General features: G+C 37.3%; 1 protein-coding gene across 1 annotated transcript in view; it reads left to right on the top strand.

Moving 5' to 3' along the window:
• STXBP4 (syntaxin binding protein 4) overlaps positions 1–16,568 on the top strand; it is a gene marked incomplete at its 3' end in the record, with an annotated part of 152,165 nt that overhangs the window by 52,816 nt on the left and 82,781 nt on the right. Inside the window, exon 11 of the mRNA XM_080713409.1 lies at positions 15,307–15,483. Within this exon, the coding sequence (XP_080569535.1) occupies positions 15,307–15,483 (177 nt within the window). The remainder of the gene's footprint in view (positions 1–15,306; positions 15,484–16,568) is intronic.

Below are 16,568 nucleotides of genomic sequence, written 5' to 3'. Positions count from 1 at the left end.
TTATATAGTAAAAAGTTTCTCATAACAAATAACCTTTGCAAATTGCAAGTGCATTCATCATGAAATTTGTAACACAGCTTCTTCTAGTCTCTTTTTTTCAGCGCTTTGGTCATATTGCTAGCTAATTTATCTCCACTTTATTCTGCATCAGTAGAATATATCCATTTTAAATTTAGAAATTTGCCCATGCTTTGTAGACAATTTTGAATTAAACAGATAAAAATTTAATTGTAGTAGGATAAAAACCCTAAGTATTTTAGTTAAATTCATGTTGTCTATATAAAATATTCAGATAAGTACACTCTGTGTACATGTTGGCATTTAATCTTAAAAAATTGAAATTAATTACTGAACACTGGCTGGATCAAGTAAGTGTTCCTGTGTACTGCTCAGATGACTCATACGCCTGACATAGATAGTACAGCTCAATGATAATATGTTAAATGCTGCAGTTGCATAGAGTGAAAAACAATCCTACCAAAACAGTAAAGCTTTTCTTACTGGGAAAAATTTGTACCTTTTATATTTCTTTAGTTTCAAATGCATGATATTTAAAATTAAGTTAAAAGTTCCGTTCCAAAGTCAAGTAGTTCTATTTCAGATGCTTAGTAACCACATACAGCTAGTGGCTGCCATTATTAGACTGTGGTGATCTAGAACCCCACACCCTTGCTACTCAAAGGGTGGTCAGCAAAAGCAGCAACACCCAAAACTTAGAAATGCAGAGCCTCAGGTGTGCTCCAGGACCTATGGAATCAGAATCTGTATTTTACAAGTCTATATGTGATTTGTATGCACCATAATTTTAGAGAAGTGTTTCCCCACTTGACAGGCAACAGAGGACTTAACTGGATAGTAGTGATGGGAATGTACAATGGGCTCCATGCGAAAAATAACACAAGATAAAGTCAACCAGATTTACCAATGGTAGAATGTACAGTAATAGCAGAGAGCAGTTGAGGCTTGCTAACACAGTGACTGCAAATCTAGAGGGATGCAACCAACAAAACAAAATAAGAGATTGAGGCTAAAAATGTGATAATTTATAGTAATTTTGAATATGTAGTTTCTAGCTGTTGCAAATAATTAGAAATATACACACCTGCATATAAAACCCCACATGTATATGTACTGAAATACTATTCATTTCAAAAGCAAACAATATGAAGTAACCTAATCTAAGTCAGTCCTGGAAGTGTATATTTTAAAAGATATTGACCATGCATACCATTCAGCTTTTTGCTTGAAAAAAAAAAAGATATTTACCATGTATACCATTCATCTTTTTACTTTTTGCCTGTATATACAATAGTGCTATTTTGTTGAAGGGATTTTGGAAATACAGACTTATTGCTAATGAAAAAGTTTCTATGCCCTAGTGAAAATACTACCTGTTTTGCTAAAGATTAATTTGCTTCTTCACAATTGATGAAAGTCTTTCAAAATCACACAAAACTGTTTATAACTCTTCTCTTTTTTTTTCTGGTTCTGAAATGGAACCCAGGAGCATTCTACCTCTTAGCTATACCCCCAGCCCTATTTTTTATTCTTTATTTTGAAACAGGGTCTCACTGACTTGCAAAGGGCCTCACTAAGTAGCTAAGGTTGTCTGCAAACCGATCCTCCTTTCTCAGCCTCCCAATAACTTCTCTTTAAAATTTTTTTGTACTGGATTTTGAGCCCAGGAGCTCATGGTTCCAGGGGTTCCAGTGCATAGTCTCTTGGCCCCATTGCTTTGGGGCTGAGGTGTGACAAAATATCTTAGTGGAGAGTGCCAGGTGGAGCAAAGCTGTTCACCTCACACAGCCAGGAAGCAGAAAGGGGGATGTTGGAGACAAAATAAGCCCTTCACAGGCACCCACCATGGTGAACTGCTGCCTCCAAATAGGGCCCACCTCCTAGTCACACCACCAACTGGAGATCAAGCCTTTGACACATGAGCCTTGGGGGACATTTCAAATCCAAACTATAGCACATAGGTAATCTACTTACGTAAACACCACCAGATTGATTTTCGACTCGATGATTACCAGTTGCTTCCAAAGGGAAGAGAGAACACAATTAGATATCCCCCATTCCCTTATAGACTTTTAATCAAATTATTATATGATGATGGCCCGATCCTAAAATAAAGAATAGTCTCCTGTTTTGAAGGTCCATTAGTTATTTTAAATTGTGGAAATTCACTTAACTTTACTTAGTGTAGTGACCTGAAAAGAAACTGGTGAAGAACTGGAAGAGAAATGGGGGATTGGAAGGAAGGAAGGGAGGTCCGGGAAAGAAAGAAACAAAGAAAAGGAAAGACCCAGCTATGAAGGACTCATTTTTGTTGTTTCAAGCAGGAATTACTACCAGAACATGTGGTCACTGTTTTATAAGGAACCATTTGTATTCTCCTCTAAGACTTAAGTATTTTTGAGGAGTGTTTATGCCTTACAAATACCCAGCCTTACTGTTTTTAATAGTCATGAGCACAATTCCCCATGATAATAACTTGTTGTTATTTTTTTCTTCAAGTTCTAACAACGCTAACAGGCACGGGCCTTTCCTTTAGCAACTTCCTTTGATCAACAACTTTCTAAAACCTATTCTCACACTTAAGTTGTTTTTAAAGTTTCTTTCGGTATAGTGTTATGACCTCAGGCAGCAATGAATTGATGAGCAGTCCAAAGCCAAAATATTTAGCTTGTCTGAACCAGTCCTTGCCCTACAGAAGCATGGGAAATTGTTCACTTGGCAACTTCTCTAAGTTCATATAAGCCCGGTCGGCCTCCAACCTGTGCAAAGGTTGGACAGAATGCTTGAGGAGGGTGTGAAGTTTAAGGTCGAATCAGCACGGGATCCTCTGTGGGCATCAACTTAGAAACAGCCAATATAACTGGCACATGAGCTATCTACTCCAGTTCTGGATGAAGCAACAAAGGAAACTTTCAGAATAAATTTAGTATATATTTAAAAGGGACGATAGTCATGAGTGATCACTAAAGGAATATCCATAGTTTTCACTTTCAGAGATTATCTTCTTTTGTATATTTGTTAACCAGTGAAGCTTCTAATTGGTAGAATTGATATGACTTCCCACGCCCCTCTTATTCTTGTTTCATGCTCTGAATTTTTAATAGTTTTTTAGTATAGTGCTAGCAGGTATTTTAAGATGCTATCTCATCTTTAAAGGGGTAAAGAAGAACAATACATATAGTTGATGTGTCAGTCCTTCCTATTCTAAAACCATGCTCTAATAAAATGTCCCTGGCTTCTGAATGCCAACTTTAATTTTTCATAAACACTCCCTTTACAAAAATCCCTCATGCTAATCTTCTATAGCCATTGGCACCTTTTTCCACTTGCTCACCTAATGCATGGCAACCATTAATCTGTTCTCTATCTATAATTTTGTCTTTTAAAAAAATGTTTAAATGGATTCATGCAGTATGTTACTTTTGGGGTCTGGCTCATTTTTACTCAGCAAAATTCACTTGAAGTCCATCCATATTGTTGGGTACCTCCAAGAGTTGTTTCTTTTTATTGATGAGTGTATATAAAACAATATGGTTGGTGGATTGTCCTCAGGTCAGCTTCCTAGCTGTGGCTTTTTACTATAGTACTACAAAATGTAATCGTGGAGGAGATTGAATGAAGAAGACACAGGCCTTTTTGTGTTATTACTTAGAACTGTCTATGAATCTACTATTTTAAATTTTCTTAAAAAAGAAAAAAGCCTCTGTGAAGAAATAAATTATAAACCTCTTATAGTGATAGACAGCAATCTTATTGAAGGAACTTATTAAACAAACTTAGTTGGATTTATTTTTCAATAGTAATTCCCTTTTTGTGATTCAGAAGATGATTCCTCTTATTCTTTACCACTAGACTCTGTCCAAGAAACTGCCCAAGGCAAAAAAAAAAAAAAAAAAAAAGCTTACTTGGGAAAGGAACAGGAGGACAAGGGCTTGGCTTTGGAACAACCCACTTGGTGTTTCTGTTTGCACAGATGACGCCACCCGCACCTAGTGATTCACTGCAGGTAGATGTAGCATTCTAAGCAAGCACTGACAAACAAAAGTGTTGCTATGGTTTGAGTATCTTCCTCAGAGATTCCTGTGTTAGAAGCTTGGTACTCAATGTGGGGATACTAAGATGTGGTAGAACCATGAACAGTGGAACGGTCTTTGGTTATCTGGGATGTGTCTTTGGAAGTTATCATGAAACTCCCGCTTGTTCAAGTGATTGCTCTATGTCATATATATTTCTTCTTGGATATACTCCCACCATGATACTGTCTGCTACGGAGAGACGCAGCCAGTGGAGGGCCTCATCAGAGCCAACACCATGCTGTTCAGACTTTCAGCCTCCAAAACCTCATGAGATAAATAAAACTCTTTCTTTACAAAATACCAAACTTAGGATATTTCATTAGAGCAATAGAAAATAAACTGATATAGGTGTCTATTTCAGAATCCCTATTTCCAGATAGTTGTTTCTCTTTTTATTTTGCTTTTTGATTTTGTAGTACTGACGATTAAACCCAGAGGCATTCCACCTCTGAGCCCCCAGCCCTCTTTATTTTTTTATTTTGAAACAGGGTCTTGCTAGGTTGTAACAAGTCTTGCCACCTTGCTGAGGCTGACCTTGAAACTATGTTCCTTCTGTCTCAGCCTCCCAAGTGCTGAGATTATAGGACTGAGCCACAATACCCAGCTTGTTCCACTTTATAATGTAGAAAAGATCTTACCATCTTAATAATGCTAAGAGAAATTCTATTGTTCTATTTATAATTATAGAATTCATTTTAATTGTGTTGGATAAATTAAAATCACAGAATTTTTAGTGTTTGAGAAATTTGGAAGAAAGGTTTCTATTCTTCATAGAAACCTTGCAGTTTATTTGATTATACAATTGCCTGTAGGAAGTAGTCTACTTAGACCTGATGATGTTAGTGTTTTAGGTTATATACCTTGAGCCATTTAATTTCTGGCTCTTCAGAGACCACATACCACACTTTCTCACCAAGTGTTTCATACATACCTTTAGTAATTTATAAGGGAAATTTGGTAAGATATTTTAGAAAGCAGTTATTAAATACTTATTATATATGAGGCATCCTGAAAGGTATATCTTTCATGATGTATATTTATACAAATTATATATCTATACATTTTACCAGGAACTCTCAATTTAGCAAGAATAGAAAAATCATGCAAAATTCCTTCTTTAGAAAGCATTTCATAGTAGCTCTTTATACTTCGTGGGTTGTTAGGGGCATAAATCTACAAAAGTAGCATTGATCCCATAATTTTCCTTATTAAAAACAATTGCATATACATCTATAAAAGAAAGTATCTCTCTGTATATTGGGTGGATACTCAACATTTTGTTTTTGAATGTTGGAGCAATATATATTAATTTGGTTGACAAACTAGTAAATTTTACCCAAGGAGGAAGTAGTGATAAGGCAGTTGATACCATAAAACTCTTATCTTGGCATTTTACTATGTGAGAGACCTGTTCAGTGCTCTCACCTCAATAGGGGACTCGGTGACAGCAATAAATGATTTATTTATTCACAGACTAGAGTCAAAAACAAGACTTTGCTAGCTCTGACTAGCCTCATGAAAAGAAATCACTCCATTTGAAAATAGTGTACTTTGATTCATTGACATCCATGATAGATATCAAACCATCGTCACTGAATATGGGCTTCAAAGTAAATTATGAACTACATCACATTTTCCTCAGTACTGCAGGCAGCCTATTGCCTGATGTGATCACTAGAGTTAGCTGCCGCTGTTGTCCTCTGCGCCTTTGCTTTGTTTCCTCTCCCCACTCCCACGTTTTCCTCCTTCCATCTCTTGTGTTCTTCTTAATCGCCTTTATTCCCTTTTCCCCTGCTTCACTTTATGAAAGCTCTTTACATTATAAAGTGATTAACACTATTTCTACCAGTTTGGGGTCAAATCATTTACCCTGCATGCAAATTGCTTTTGTAATTTTTCTGATGTTTTTAAATGTGGGTGACTTTGTGTTGCCAAATGTATCCCTTTCCTTATGATTTCTCCATTTCATGACTTTAAAAATCATTACTGGTGGTCTTTTAGATATTAACTTATAACCCCCCCAAACACCCACACACACACATGCATACATTGTACACACTTCTTTAACCCATCTAGAAAAACATTTTGTTTTAAATATAATATGAAATGATAGTTTACATATTGCATTTTTTCCAAATGGTTTGTTACGGCAACCACTTAGTGTTGGTATCACCATTATTATATGTAAAATTCTTACATATTCTGGGGTCTATTTGGGGTTATTTAATCCTTCCGATTACTTTGTCCTTAATATTTTTGGGGTGAATGATTGTTTTATCTACCTTTTCTTTGGCCGGTACCAACTGTACTTTATATTCATCTTCAATCCTTGCAACATGTCCTACTTTGCTTCTTGTTTTTCTTCTTTTTGATGGTTTTCCTTACCAATTCTCACTGATTTATTCTTCCAAAACAACTAAAAAATCTTATCATTCAGATCTTTTTATATTTGGCTTTCAATTTTAAACTCTTGGTCAAGTTCCTCTAAACCAAAATTTGGTAAAATTTTGACTTCAACTAAATTAAGTTCCTAAAGGTCAATTTGGAAGGAATACACTTCTGTTTTTAAGATATATTCCCTTAAATATCAAAGTACAGATGAGTTCTAAATGTTTAGTATATTAAAAAGATAGCCTTTGATAGCCGGGCGTGGTGGCACACGCTTATAATCTCAGCATTCTGGAGGCTGAGCCTGGAGGATGGAGGTTCTTGGATAGCCTCAGCTCCTTAGCAAAGCCCCTCACAACTTAGTAAGACTCTGTTTCAAAAATAAAAAGACTAAAAAATAGGGCTGGGGTGTAGCTCAGAGATGCAATGCCCCTGGGTTCCATCCCCAGTACCGAAAAAAAAAAAAAAAAAAAAAAAAAAAAAAAAACAGCCTTCGAGCTGGGTCTGGTAGCACACACTTGTAATCCCAGTACTTGAGAGGCTGAGACAAGAGGATCACAGGTTTGCAGCCAACCTCAGCTACTTAGTGAGGCCCTTTGCAACATAGAGACACCCTGTTTCAAAATAAAGAATAAAAAATAGGGCTGAGGTCATAGCTCGGAGGTAGAATGTTTCTGAGTTCAATCTCTAATACTGAAAAAAAAAAAGGTAGCATTTTAACAATGTAAAGAGTTTTAACTCTGGTTATGGTAGAGTCCAATAAATATTCATTTTTGGTGCCAGAATTGGAAAATAATTTCTTAATAAACCAGAAAATACACGTTCAAGGTTAAATGTAATATCAAAACAGGGTCTTAACCTTTATATTGTGAACAAGTTTCACATGATGGAATTTCTCAGATAGATAAACTTACATGTTTGTCCTTGATTAGGTATTTGTACTCTTAAAGGTGGTTGAATAAGTGTTTCTTAGATTTTCTTTGATGCTCAGAGGCAGAAATCAATTTTGCACCTTTTGGAGAGTGTGGCAGTTACAGGTTAAGAAGGTGAGGGCTCTTGGGAGGGTTAATTAGAGCTAATTATAATTTGATTGGCCTCCTTTTCCTCCAGAAAACTTAACTTAAAATTTCTTTGCCAAGTGAGAATCTTTTTCTCATACAAAACAAAAAAAGATTTCACTTCTTGAATTCACCTGTTATCTATCACTATTGCACACTTTCCAAAAAAAGTGTCCCTACAATCTGTAGAATCAAGGGCTGGTTGGAAATAACCTTCAAGATTGTGTGTTCCTTGAGATGTCTACTGTATTAACTCATGCTGGAAAAATGGTATTTTTTAAGAAAATATAACCTAATGTGCATAATTTTAAATCAGATACATATGAATTAAAATCCACACACATATGTATATGAGAGAAAGAGAAAAAGACTGTGTGTGTGTGTGTGTGTGTGTGTGTGTGTGTGAGAGAGAGAGAGAGAGAGAGAGAGAGAGAGAGAGAAAAGGCACCCCCAGCCTTATTTTATTTTATTTTTTAATTGGAAACAGCGTCCCACCAATTTACTGAGAGCTTTCTTAAGTTGCTGAGGTTGACTACAAACCTGCAATTCTCCTGTCTCAGTCTCTCAAGGACTGGGATTACAGACATGCACCACCATACCCAGCCTTAATCTTATATATTTAATGAAAAAAAAAAGAAATAAAATTGTCAAATAATTATGACTATCCTTTTTCAACTTTGGTACTTGCTTCATTTCACTCAATTTTAATGTAATTTGGCTTGCTTAATAAATACCATAAAAGGATTTTTAAAGTTTATATCTAAAGAGTACAGTAAAATGGTTTGCTTTTCATTATGTGGTGTTTCTAGCATGGTAATAACATTGCGATTATAATTATTTAAATGAAATATGGTTCTTATATTCTCATAAAATTGAAGCCTTTTATGAAAGAATTTCCTTTGAAAGCTTTCTGACTAATAAGGTTCTCTAAGGCAATTATTATCTATAAAAAACAAAATAGTCATTTTCATAGTTTGTCAACTCAGTTTATTTCATTTTTAGGTTAACTAGAACACCTGTTCATAGAACATAGGACTTTCATTCACAGACAGCTTGTGTTCTAATTTGAGCATTTATGACCCCCAGATTTTAAAAAGTTAGGCAAAACATTTTAATGACAGGTCAAGATAGCAGTAGAAAAGTCCAAGTGGTACATAATTACAGACAAAAGACATTAGCAAAGATAAAAAAGAGGGAAAGAAAATCTACTCAAAGTGGTCTGAAAGAATAGAAGAGGCAAAATCTGAGGTAAATTTAGAAATACAGGTGAAAATTGATTAAGGGAAGAGGCACACCTCATTGAGTGCTATGAACAATATCTCTTGGAGGTGAGAGATTCTGCCTGAGCAATGCGGTAAGTCGATGTACTTGCGTACGGTAATCGTGTAAGAGAGTTGAGTAACGCTAAAAAGGTGGGTTTGGAACTATAAAGTACAGAGAATGAGAATATGTTCTATCATGTACCATACACTTAGGTTTACTACCCGAGGCAGAATTTGAGCTCTATTTTAGGCAAATTGATCCTTTAGAAGCATGCAGAGTATGTTACAGTGAAGAATACAATAGGCAGAGTAATCACTTCCATGATTTAATAGTACCCAAGCAGGAGTGGTAAAGACAGGACTCTAAGGAACAGATACAAATGATATCATAGATAAAGACTCCACTGTGCTTAAAGACTAGTTAGGCGAGGAGGTGGAGGAGCAGGCTGCATGTGTGCACAGAGAGAGAATGAGGAAAAGAAAGAACCATGTCACAGACGTAAAAAGCTCTGTGCATCCAAATTCTCTCCCAAATGCATTCATGCCTTAAGGATGGAGTTGTAAATTCATTCATGGATGTATCTGCAAAGTGCTTGGAGATCACCATTTGAGTTACACACATGTCAGTAAATCAGAGACACAAGCTAAGGAAACTAAGGAAAGCTGGTTTATAAATACTTTTCAACTCTACAGCATTTTCCTGCAGTAACCCTTAATCTTTTTCTCAAGCTATAACAAGACCAAAAGTTTTCCAAAGAGTGGATGTCGGAAGCTGATAAGAGAAGCAGTCTTTAGGGCTTGGTAGCATAAGTTACATTACACTAAAATGAGTCTCTTTGCAGTCTCCTCTTTCTCCCGTCAGCCATTGACATTTTGAAAGATTTACCGATTAGCTCAAAAATTGCAGAACTTCTAAGGTTAGTGCTGTGGATGCGCTAGCCTAATTACAAGTGTGCAACTATAGTTAATGCCTTTTCCTTTTGCTTCAGGAGCCATTATGACTCATAAGTAGAGAGGACAGGGCTTTACACAACTTTTGCTAACATTAAAAAGGATGTGCAAATTATGTTTCCAAACTACTTCTCCAAAGTTCAAGAGCTGCTATTACTGATCAAGTGCCTCAGGAAAGTTCTTTCAATTACCTAGGCACTCTCTGAACACATAGGTGATTGTGTATGTTTTCCCAAAGTAGTAAAGAGGAAAGGGAAAAACTGTACCAAGGACTATAACAGTTTCTTTAAACCTCTTGTAAGAGTTGTTTTGATCTTGTAAGATAGGTGTTATTCCCCATCGTTCATTTTACAAATGAACAAACTAAATCTTAGAGAATTATGTAGTCAGAAAATGAGCAGAAGAACAGATACTAACCTATATGGTCCCATCCAGAGGCCATGTTTCTTTTGTATGTGTGTTGTTTTTTCACTCTCAGCAAGCACTCTCCCACTGAGCTGCACCTTCAAGACATTTTTTTTTCTATGTAGAAAAACACATAGTGTATTGTCCTTTGGCTAAGCCTGTATGCTCGTTGTTGCAGCACAATCACATAGCTAAGACCAAAGTAGTTGTAGCTGCCAAAATTTTTCATTGGTTTGAATTGTCTTTTCAAAAAGAATCTGGCCTGAACTTCCCCTAAAATTGTGAAATTGCAAAGTTGAAAAACCCTCGTTTTATAAAGGCACAGTGAGCTGAAAGCTTTTCCTCATTGTAACCAAAGGGGTGGCGGAATGTCAGACATTTTGCTTCACAACTCAGAATTGTCTTTGAACATGTTTGCGCATGCTACTTAGTATTTTAAAAAATAATGCTTGTGTTGCTTTTTTTCTGATTTACTCTTACACCGTTGTTTTTCTTTTATTAAATGGTCCAAAGTAAATCAGTAGATTGACTGCATCATTTGCCCTTATTGGGATTTCAGGTTTATGGTGAGGTACTGGGAAAATTCTGGCTCAAATGTTACTGACACAGGAGGCTTTGCAGTTATTTATTAGAAGACAGCCTGGGAGGAAAAGAGAAAATGGACTGATGTGATCCTGTATTGCTAAATACAGCACACTGCTGTTATCTTTTCTTTACCGCTTCCTCTAAGAGTCATCATTTCAATGCACTAATCTTTTAAACAGCCATTCAGTGGGAATTGGGCTAGAACTTTGCTAAAGGGTCACATTCACCAGTCTGACAGTTATACATTTACAAAAGAAATAGCATGAACTTATTCAGCATCAAAACCTCTGCATCTTTTACCACCCAACTGCATTTCACACTGTATTACCATCAGTGCCCTGTAATGGCTGCATAAATTCCATCCAGATTCTTCATTTAATTAACTAGCGTTCTTTGAACAAAAATAAAAGTGCTGTTTTTATAGAGGAATAAAAGCTGCATGAAGTGAGCGTGAAGGAAGGAGACAAATCATCAAATTAGTTATTCTTCGTTGCAACTCTGGTGGATTTTCTGCCCTTCCTCTTTGACTTTGGAGACTTCTTCTTTCCCTTTTCTCTTTCAGATTGATCGAATGGAAAATGGGGAGCAGTATAGCAGCCTCACTCGAGTGTGCTTGGGTCTGTTGCAATGGCTACATCCTAGTGGGTATGAAGGGCTGGTGCTGATGATGCTGTCACCTATGAGTGATTTTTTTTTTTTAACATATTCTGTAGTTGGCGAGGTAGTATGGCACAGTGACCAAGAACATGAACTTAGTAACTAGACTGCATGGTTCAAATCCCAGCTCTGCCAATTACTAAGTTTGTGATTGGGAGCAAGTTTCTTAACCTTTTTTGCTTCACTGTCCTATCTATATAATGAGGATAATCACAGGCATACCTCGCCTCACAGTGTGCACATTGGCTGAGCCGACACAGGCATTTAGAACACAGCCAGCACGTTGAGCCCTCACCTCCCCGTGTGCGGCAACCGTCTGGGGTGAAGTTTATCCGGCGTCGGCACTAGTGACTTTCTTGATTGCCTGAATTGAACCGCCAGATGTGGTGTGCTAGGCAGATGTCCCTTTCTTTCCCAGATAGTCCTTCCTAAAAGCTTTCTTACTTCCAGATAGAAAGCAAGAAAGTTCTTCATATCAAGGGTGTAAAACATAGTTCGTTAGCCACATCTCTCCATCCTGTACATTTTAGCTTCCTAATGCACATTCCTCATATCAGGGGATTGAATCCAGGGACATTCTACCTCTGTATTATCATACGAAGTCTCAACTAAGTTCCTGAGGGCCTTGTTAAGTTGCTAAGGCTGGCCTTGAACCTGCGATCCTCCTGTCTCAGCCTCCCAAGTGCTGGGATTACAGGCATGTGCCACCACGCCTGACTCATATCATTTTTTACCCAGAAGGCCTCAGATTCACGTTTCTTTGCCTGTCACACCATTTCTGCCAGCCCCTGGTCCTTTCCCTTCCTCTCCCCAGCCCTTCCTCCTCCTCCTCCTCCTCCTCCTCTTCTTCTTCCTCCTCCTCTTCCTCCTCCTCCTCCTTCTCCTCCTCCTCCTCCTCCTCCTCCTTCTCCTCCTCCTTCTCCTCCTCCTCCTCCTCCTTCTCCTCCTCCTTCTCCTCCTCCTTCTCCTCCTCCTCCTCCTCCTTCTCCTCCTCCTCCTCCTCCTCCTCCTCCTTCTCCTCCTCCTTCTCCTCCTCCTCCTCCTCCTTCTCCTCCTCCTCCTCCTCTTCTTCCTCCTCCTCCTTATTCTCTTCAATCCATTATTTTCCTGTAGGGAGCCTCTACTCCAATCAAACTTCATGTAGCACCATTTCTCTAGTGCGCCCCATTCCTTTTTGTTCACACTATGGTTTTGGTTGTGGTTGTGATTTTTGTCTTTTGTTTTGTTTTGTCTTTGTAACTTCCCCCCTTTCTTCCTCCATTTATCTAAACCATATCTGATCTTGTAAACTGAGCCAGAAAAAAGAGGATATATCTTTGTACTCCTTTATATATTTATCACCTAATGTGGTTGTCTAGGTGCTGTGGCTGCTAAATAAATGTTATTGATGACCTAACCTGTTAGCTCAACTTTCAACTATATTTAGAATCTAGCCACTTCACACCATCTCTACTATTATCACCCTTGTCCAAGTCACAGTTAGTTTTGCCTGTTCCCTTCCTCTTCTTTTTGCTGCCACTCTGTAGACCCGTCCCTACACTCTACTCTCAACACAGCAGTGGAAATAATCCTCTTAAGTCATATCACTTTTCTACACAAATCCTTCCAAGTACCTCCCATCTTACCCTGAGTAAAACCAAAGCCCTTATAATGGCCTGTAACTCCCCTTAAAGTTACCACTCCACTACCACCCCATTTCCACTCTCACTCCTGTGACCATTATGTCTCTGTGACCTACCATTCCCCTTCTCTTCTCCACTGCCTCTCACCTACCACCTTCCTTGCTGTTTTATGAAAGTACAAAACACAATCCCATCCTGGGGCCTTTGCCCAGAAAGCTCTCCCTTAGGATATCATGGTTCCATCCCTCTGCAAGGCTCTGATCAAATGCCTCCTCAGTGAGATCTTCATTGATAATCTCTAGCCTGCTGTCTATGTCTCCAAACTGCAGTGAAAACTCTGAGAAGTGAGAGGGAGGGCTCTCTGTCCATGCTGCACTATACTGGAACCTGATGCATGTTAAGTACTTAATAAGTCATTATTGGATGCGTGTGTGAAAAACTGGCCCTTAAGAACATGTCCGCATCCCTAACCCTCCCGGCACTTCAAATGTATTTAAGCTCAAACAAAAGCAAGTGCCCCATAACAGCTCCAAGAAAATTAAAATAGCTATAGTTTAATATTAGCCATGGCAAAGCCATGGCAATTGGAGCAGAAAGTTCCATTGCAGAGAAGAGAAATTTCTACATCAAGTAAAGAAAGAGAAGTGGCTTACAGTATAATAACTGCCATGTTAAATTATATTGGTGTTTCTAGGACTCTCTCTGACCCAGCAGCAAGACACATGTTGAGAGAACAAGTGGTTTCGGCCACCCTCACCTCCTCCTCAGGATGATGATGTAGCTGGTGTATGGGGGCTTTTTGTTTTGTTTTATTTTGTCATTCATTTTATATATTTTTATATTTATTACATATATTTTTATATATTTATATTTATTATATATTATATTTACATAATATATTATATTTAATATTTCTTATATAATATATTATATACTTATATTTATTATATATAAATATATGTTTATATTTATATCATATATTTTAAATATATATTTATATATTTTATTTATATTTTTATATATATATAATGAATGAATATAATCTTTTTATTTTTATTTTTGTGTGCTTTTATTGGTGCATTATAGTCTCACATCATAATGTACATCATGTTGATAGTGACATTCATGCACATGTCTCGGTGCCCCCTCCCATTTCCCCTCTCTCCCACTGTGAAGTACCCAGACCGATGTTGGTGTATACTCACATGTATACACATAGTCTATGTTAATGAAACTAAGTCTTCCTCATTTTGTCATTTAAAGACAGAGTGAAATGGTGAAAGTAGAACCCAGAGACCTGGGCTCAAATTCTGGCACTATTTTTCCTTGTATAGTTTATATAACTTCTCTGAGTCGTTGTTTGCTTTATGTATAAAGTGCCTTATAATGCCTTTCTCAGCCAGGTATGGTGGTGCACACTTGTAACCTCAGTATTTGGGAGGCTGAGACAGGAGGATTACAGGTTTCAGGACAGCCTCAGCAATTTAAGGTGGGCCTCAGGAACTTAGTGAGGCCCTATTTCAAAATTTAAAAATAAAATAGGGCCGGGGCTATAGCTCAGAATAGAACACCCTTGGGCTTAATTTCTAGTACCATATAAATAAATAAATAAATAAATAAATAAATAAATAAATACTTATTAGCATGCCTTTCTCTCAATATTGTTCTAAAAATCAAATGCGAAAAGGTAGGTGAAGCATCTGAAACATAACATGGATTTAACAATTGGCTTGCCATTGTTGCCTCCTACAGATAAAGCTATATATTTTGCTGGAAATTTTCACCCTTGGGATTATATAACAATGGAGGAATAAAAGGCTATTGTCTAGAAAAATCTTTGGCCCCTGGAACTTGGTACATGAAGAAGCTGCACAACTTCATATACCTCTCAGCAGTGCCCCATGAAGCTACAAGAGCCTTCCGAGCTCATGAGCCCTGCCATCTACCTGAGTTTTGTTGTAGCCTACTCTTTACCTTTGGAATCAGTTCCTTTCCTTCTTTTTTTTCATGCTTAAGTCTCTTCCTTTAATTTCCAAGTGTTTGTTAGGCATACAAAGTTAGAGATTGCACACTGAAAAATTTCCAAGAAATCAACAAAGAAAAAAGTAAGACCAGGTAACTAGCACAATAATAAGATAATGTGAATGTTAATTTTCAAGCGGAAGATAAACATGTGTAATATGTTTTGGAATTAAAAACTTCCAGAGTGAGGAATGCAGATTGTGGAGACCACCAAACTATTTTGGACACTTTTTTCCAATGGTATTAATTTTGAACTCCTTAGGAGGCTAAAGCTGTAGTGGAGGAAACCAGAGCCCTGCGAAGCCGGATCCATCTTGCTGAAGCTGCTCAGAGGCAGGCTCATGGAATGGAACTGGACTATGAAGAAGTGATCTCTCTGCTAGAGGCCGAGATTACAGAGCTCAAGGCTCAGCTTGCTGATCATTCTGACCAAAATAAAGTAAGCAAAACAGTCTTCTCTTCCAGTTGCCATGGTTTCCCCGCCGTTGTCATGTATCCTGTTTTCATTTCCTTTTCATCTGCACTTCTAAACTAGGTCAGTGTTTGTCTTCTATTATTCAATGAGAGGATGGTGTGTTGTGAGGAGGCTAATGTGAAGGTTGTGAGTCTGCCCATATCCAGACGGCTTTGGGATGGAAAAGCATGTGGCCCAAATTTATGTGGGTCATTGGTCAGCATTCAGTTTGAGCTCAGAGTCCTGGAACTATTTAACCTTTAATTGATGACATTGATTTTTTTTCTCCTTCTGTTTTTCAACTTGCCCATTTATCTTGTGAGGATGAAAAGAGGGTATTCAAGGGATGGGTTCTGCTTTTCAGTCAAGCACTCAAGCAAGTATGGAAGTAAATTAAAGAATATTTGCCCAAGGCCCAAGATAATTAGTGGGATGAAACCCAGTTTGAATTGGGTAGTTTCTTTAAATGTAAAGTGTAATAAATGAAGCTCCAATAGAAGATCTCCCAGGTCCAGTAGCAAAATACTGAATGCTTTTCAGAACACAATAAAAATATTTTATGTGCATTTTATATGAATTTTTTTACATTGTACATACTATACTCATTGAAGAATCTTTAGAAATTACAGTAGAAACATACATCTCACTTCACTGAAGTAAGGAATTGAGTAAATTGAAATAGATATTTTATCATTTGATAGAGTTATTTAATCATAAACATCATGGGCATTTATATCTCTAACCCAGTTACCTTTCAAGAAAACGTAAAGTGAAATTGAATAATTCATGACAGCTTATTTAAGCATAAAAGAGTTAAATTATTTAAACATGACAACTGAAAATGACACTATTTTAGAAAAGCAAAATTTAGAAGAAAATACGAAATTTTCTTTAGTCAGCACTTAGAGTCACTAACATGTTTCTTACATCTGTCCATTTAAAATAATTCCACAGGAAGGCTGAAGTTCCCACCTCCCTTTGACAGTACCATAAGGCCAGAGGGGAAGCATATCACTTGAGAGAGCAGCAATAAATACATTTGCTATTTTTGACCCAGAATTTACTTTCTT

Source organism: Muscardinus avellanarius (assembly GCF_963383645.1).
Source record: "Muscardinus avellanarius genome assembly, chromosome: 16".
NCBI lineage: Eukaryota > Metazoa > Chordata > Mammalia > Rodentia > Gliridae > Muscardinus > Muscardinus avellanarius.
The sequence above is the reverse complement of the archived record's forward strand: the minus strand, read 5'-3'. Positions and strand labels throughout refer to the sequence as shown.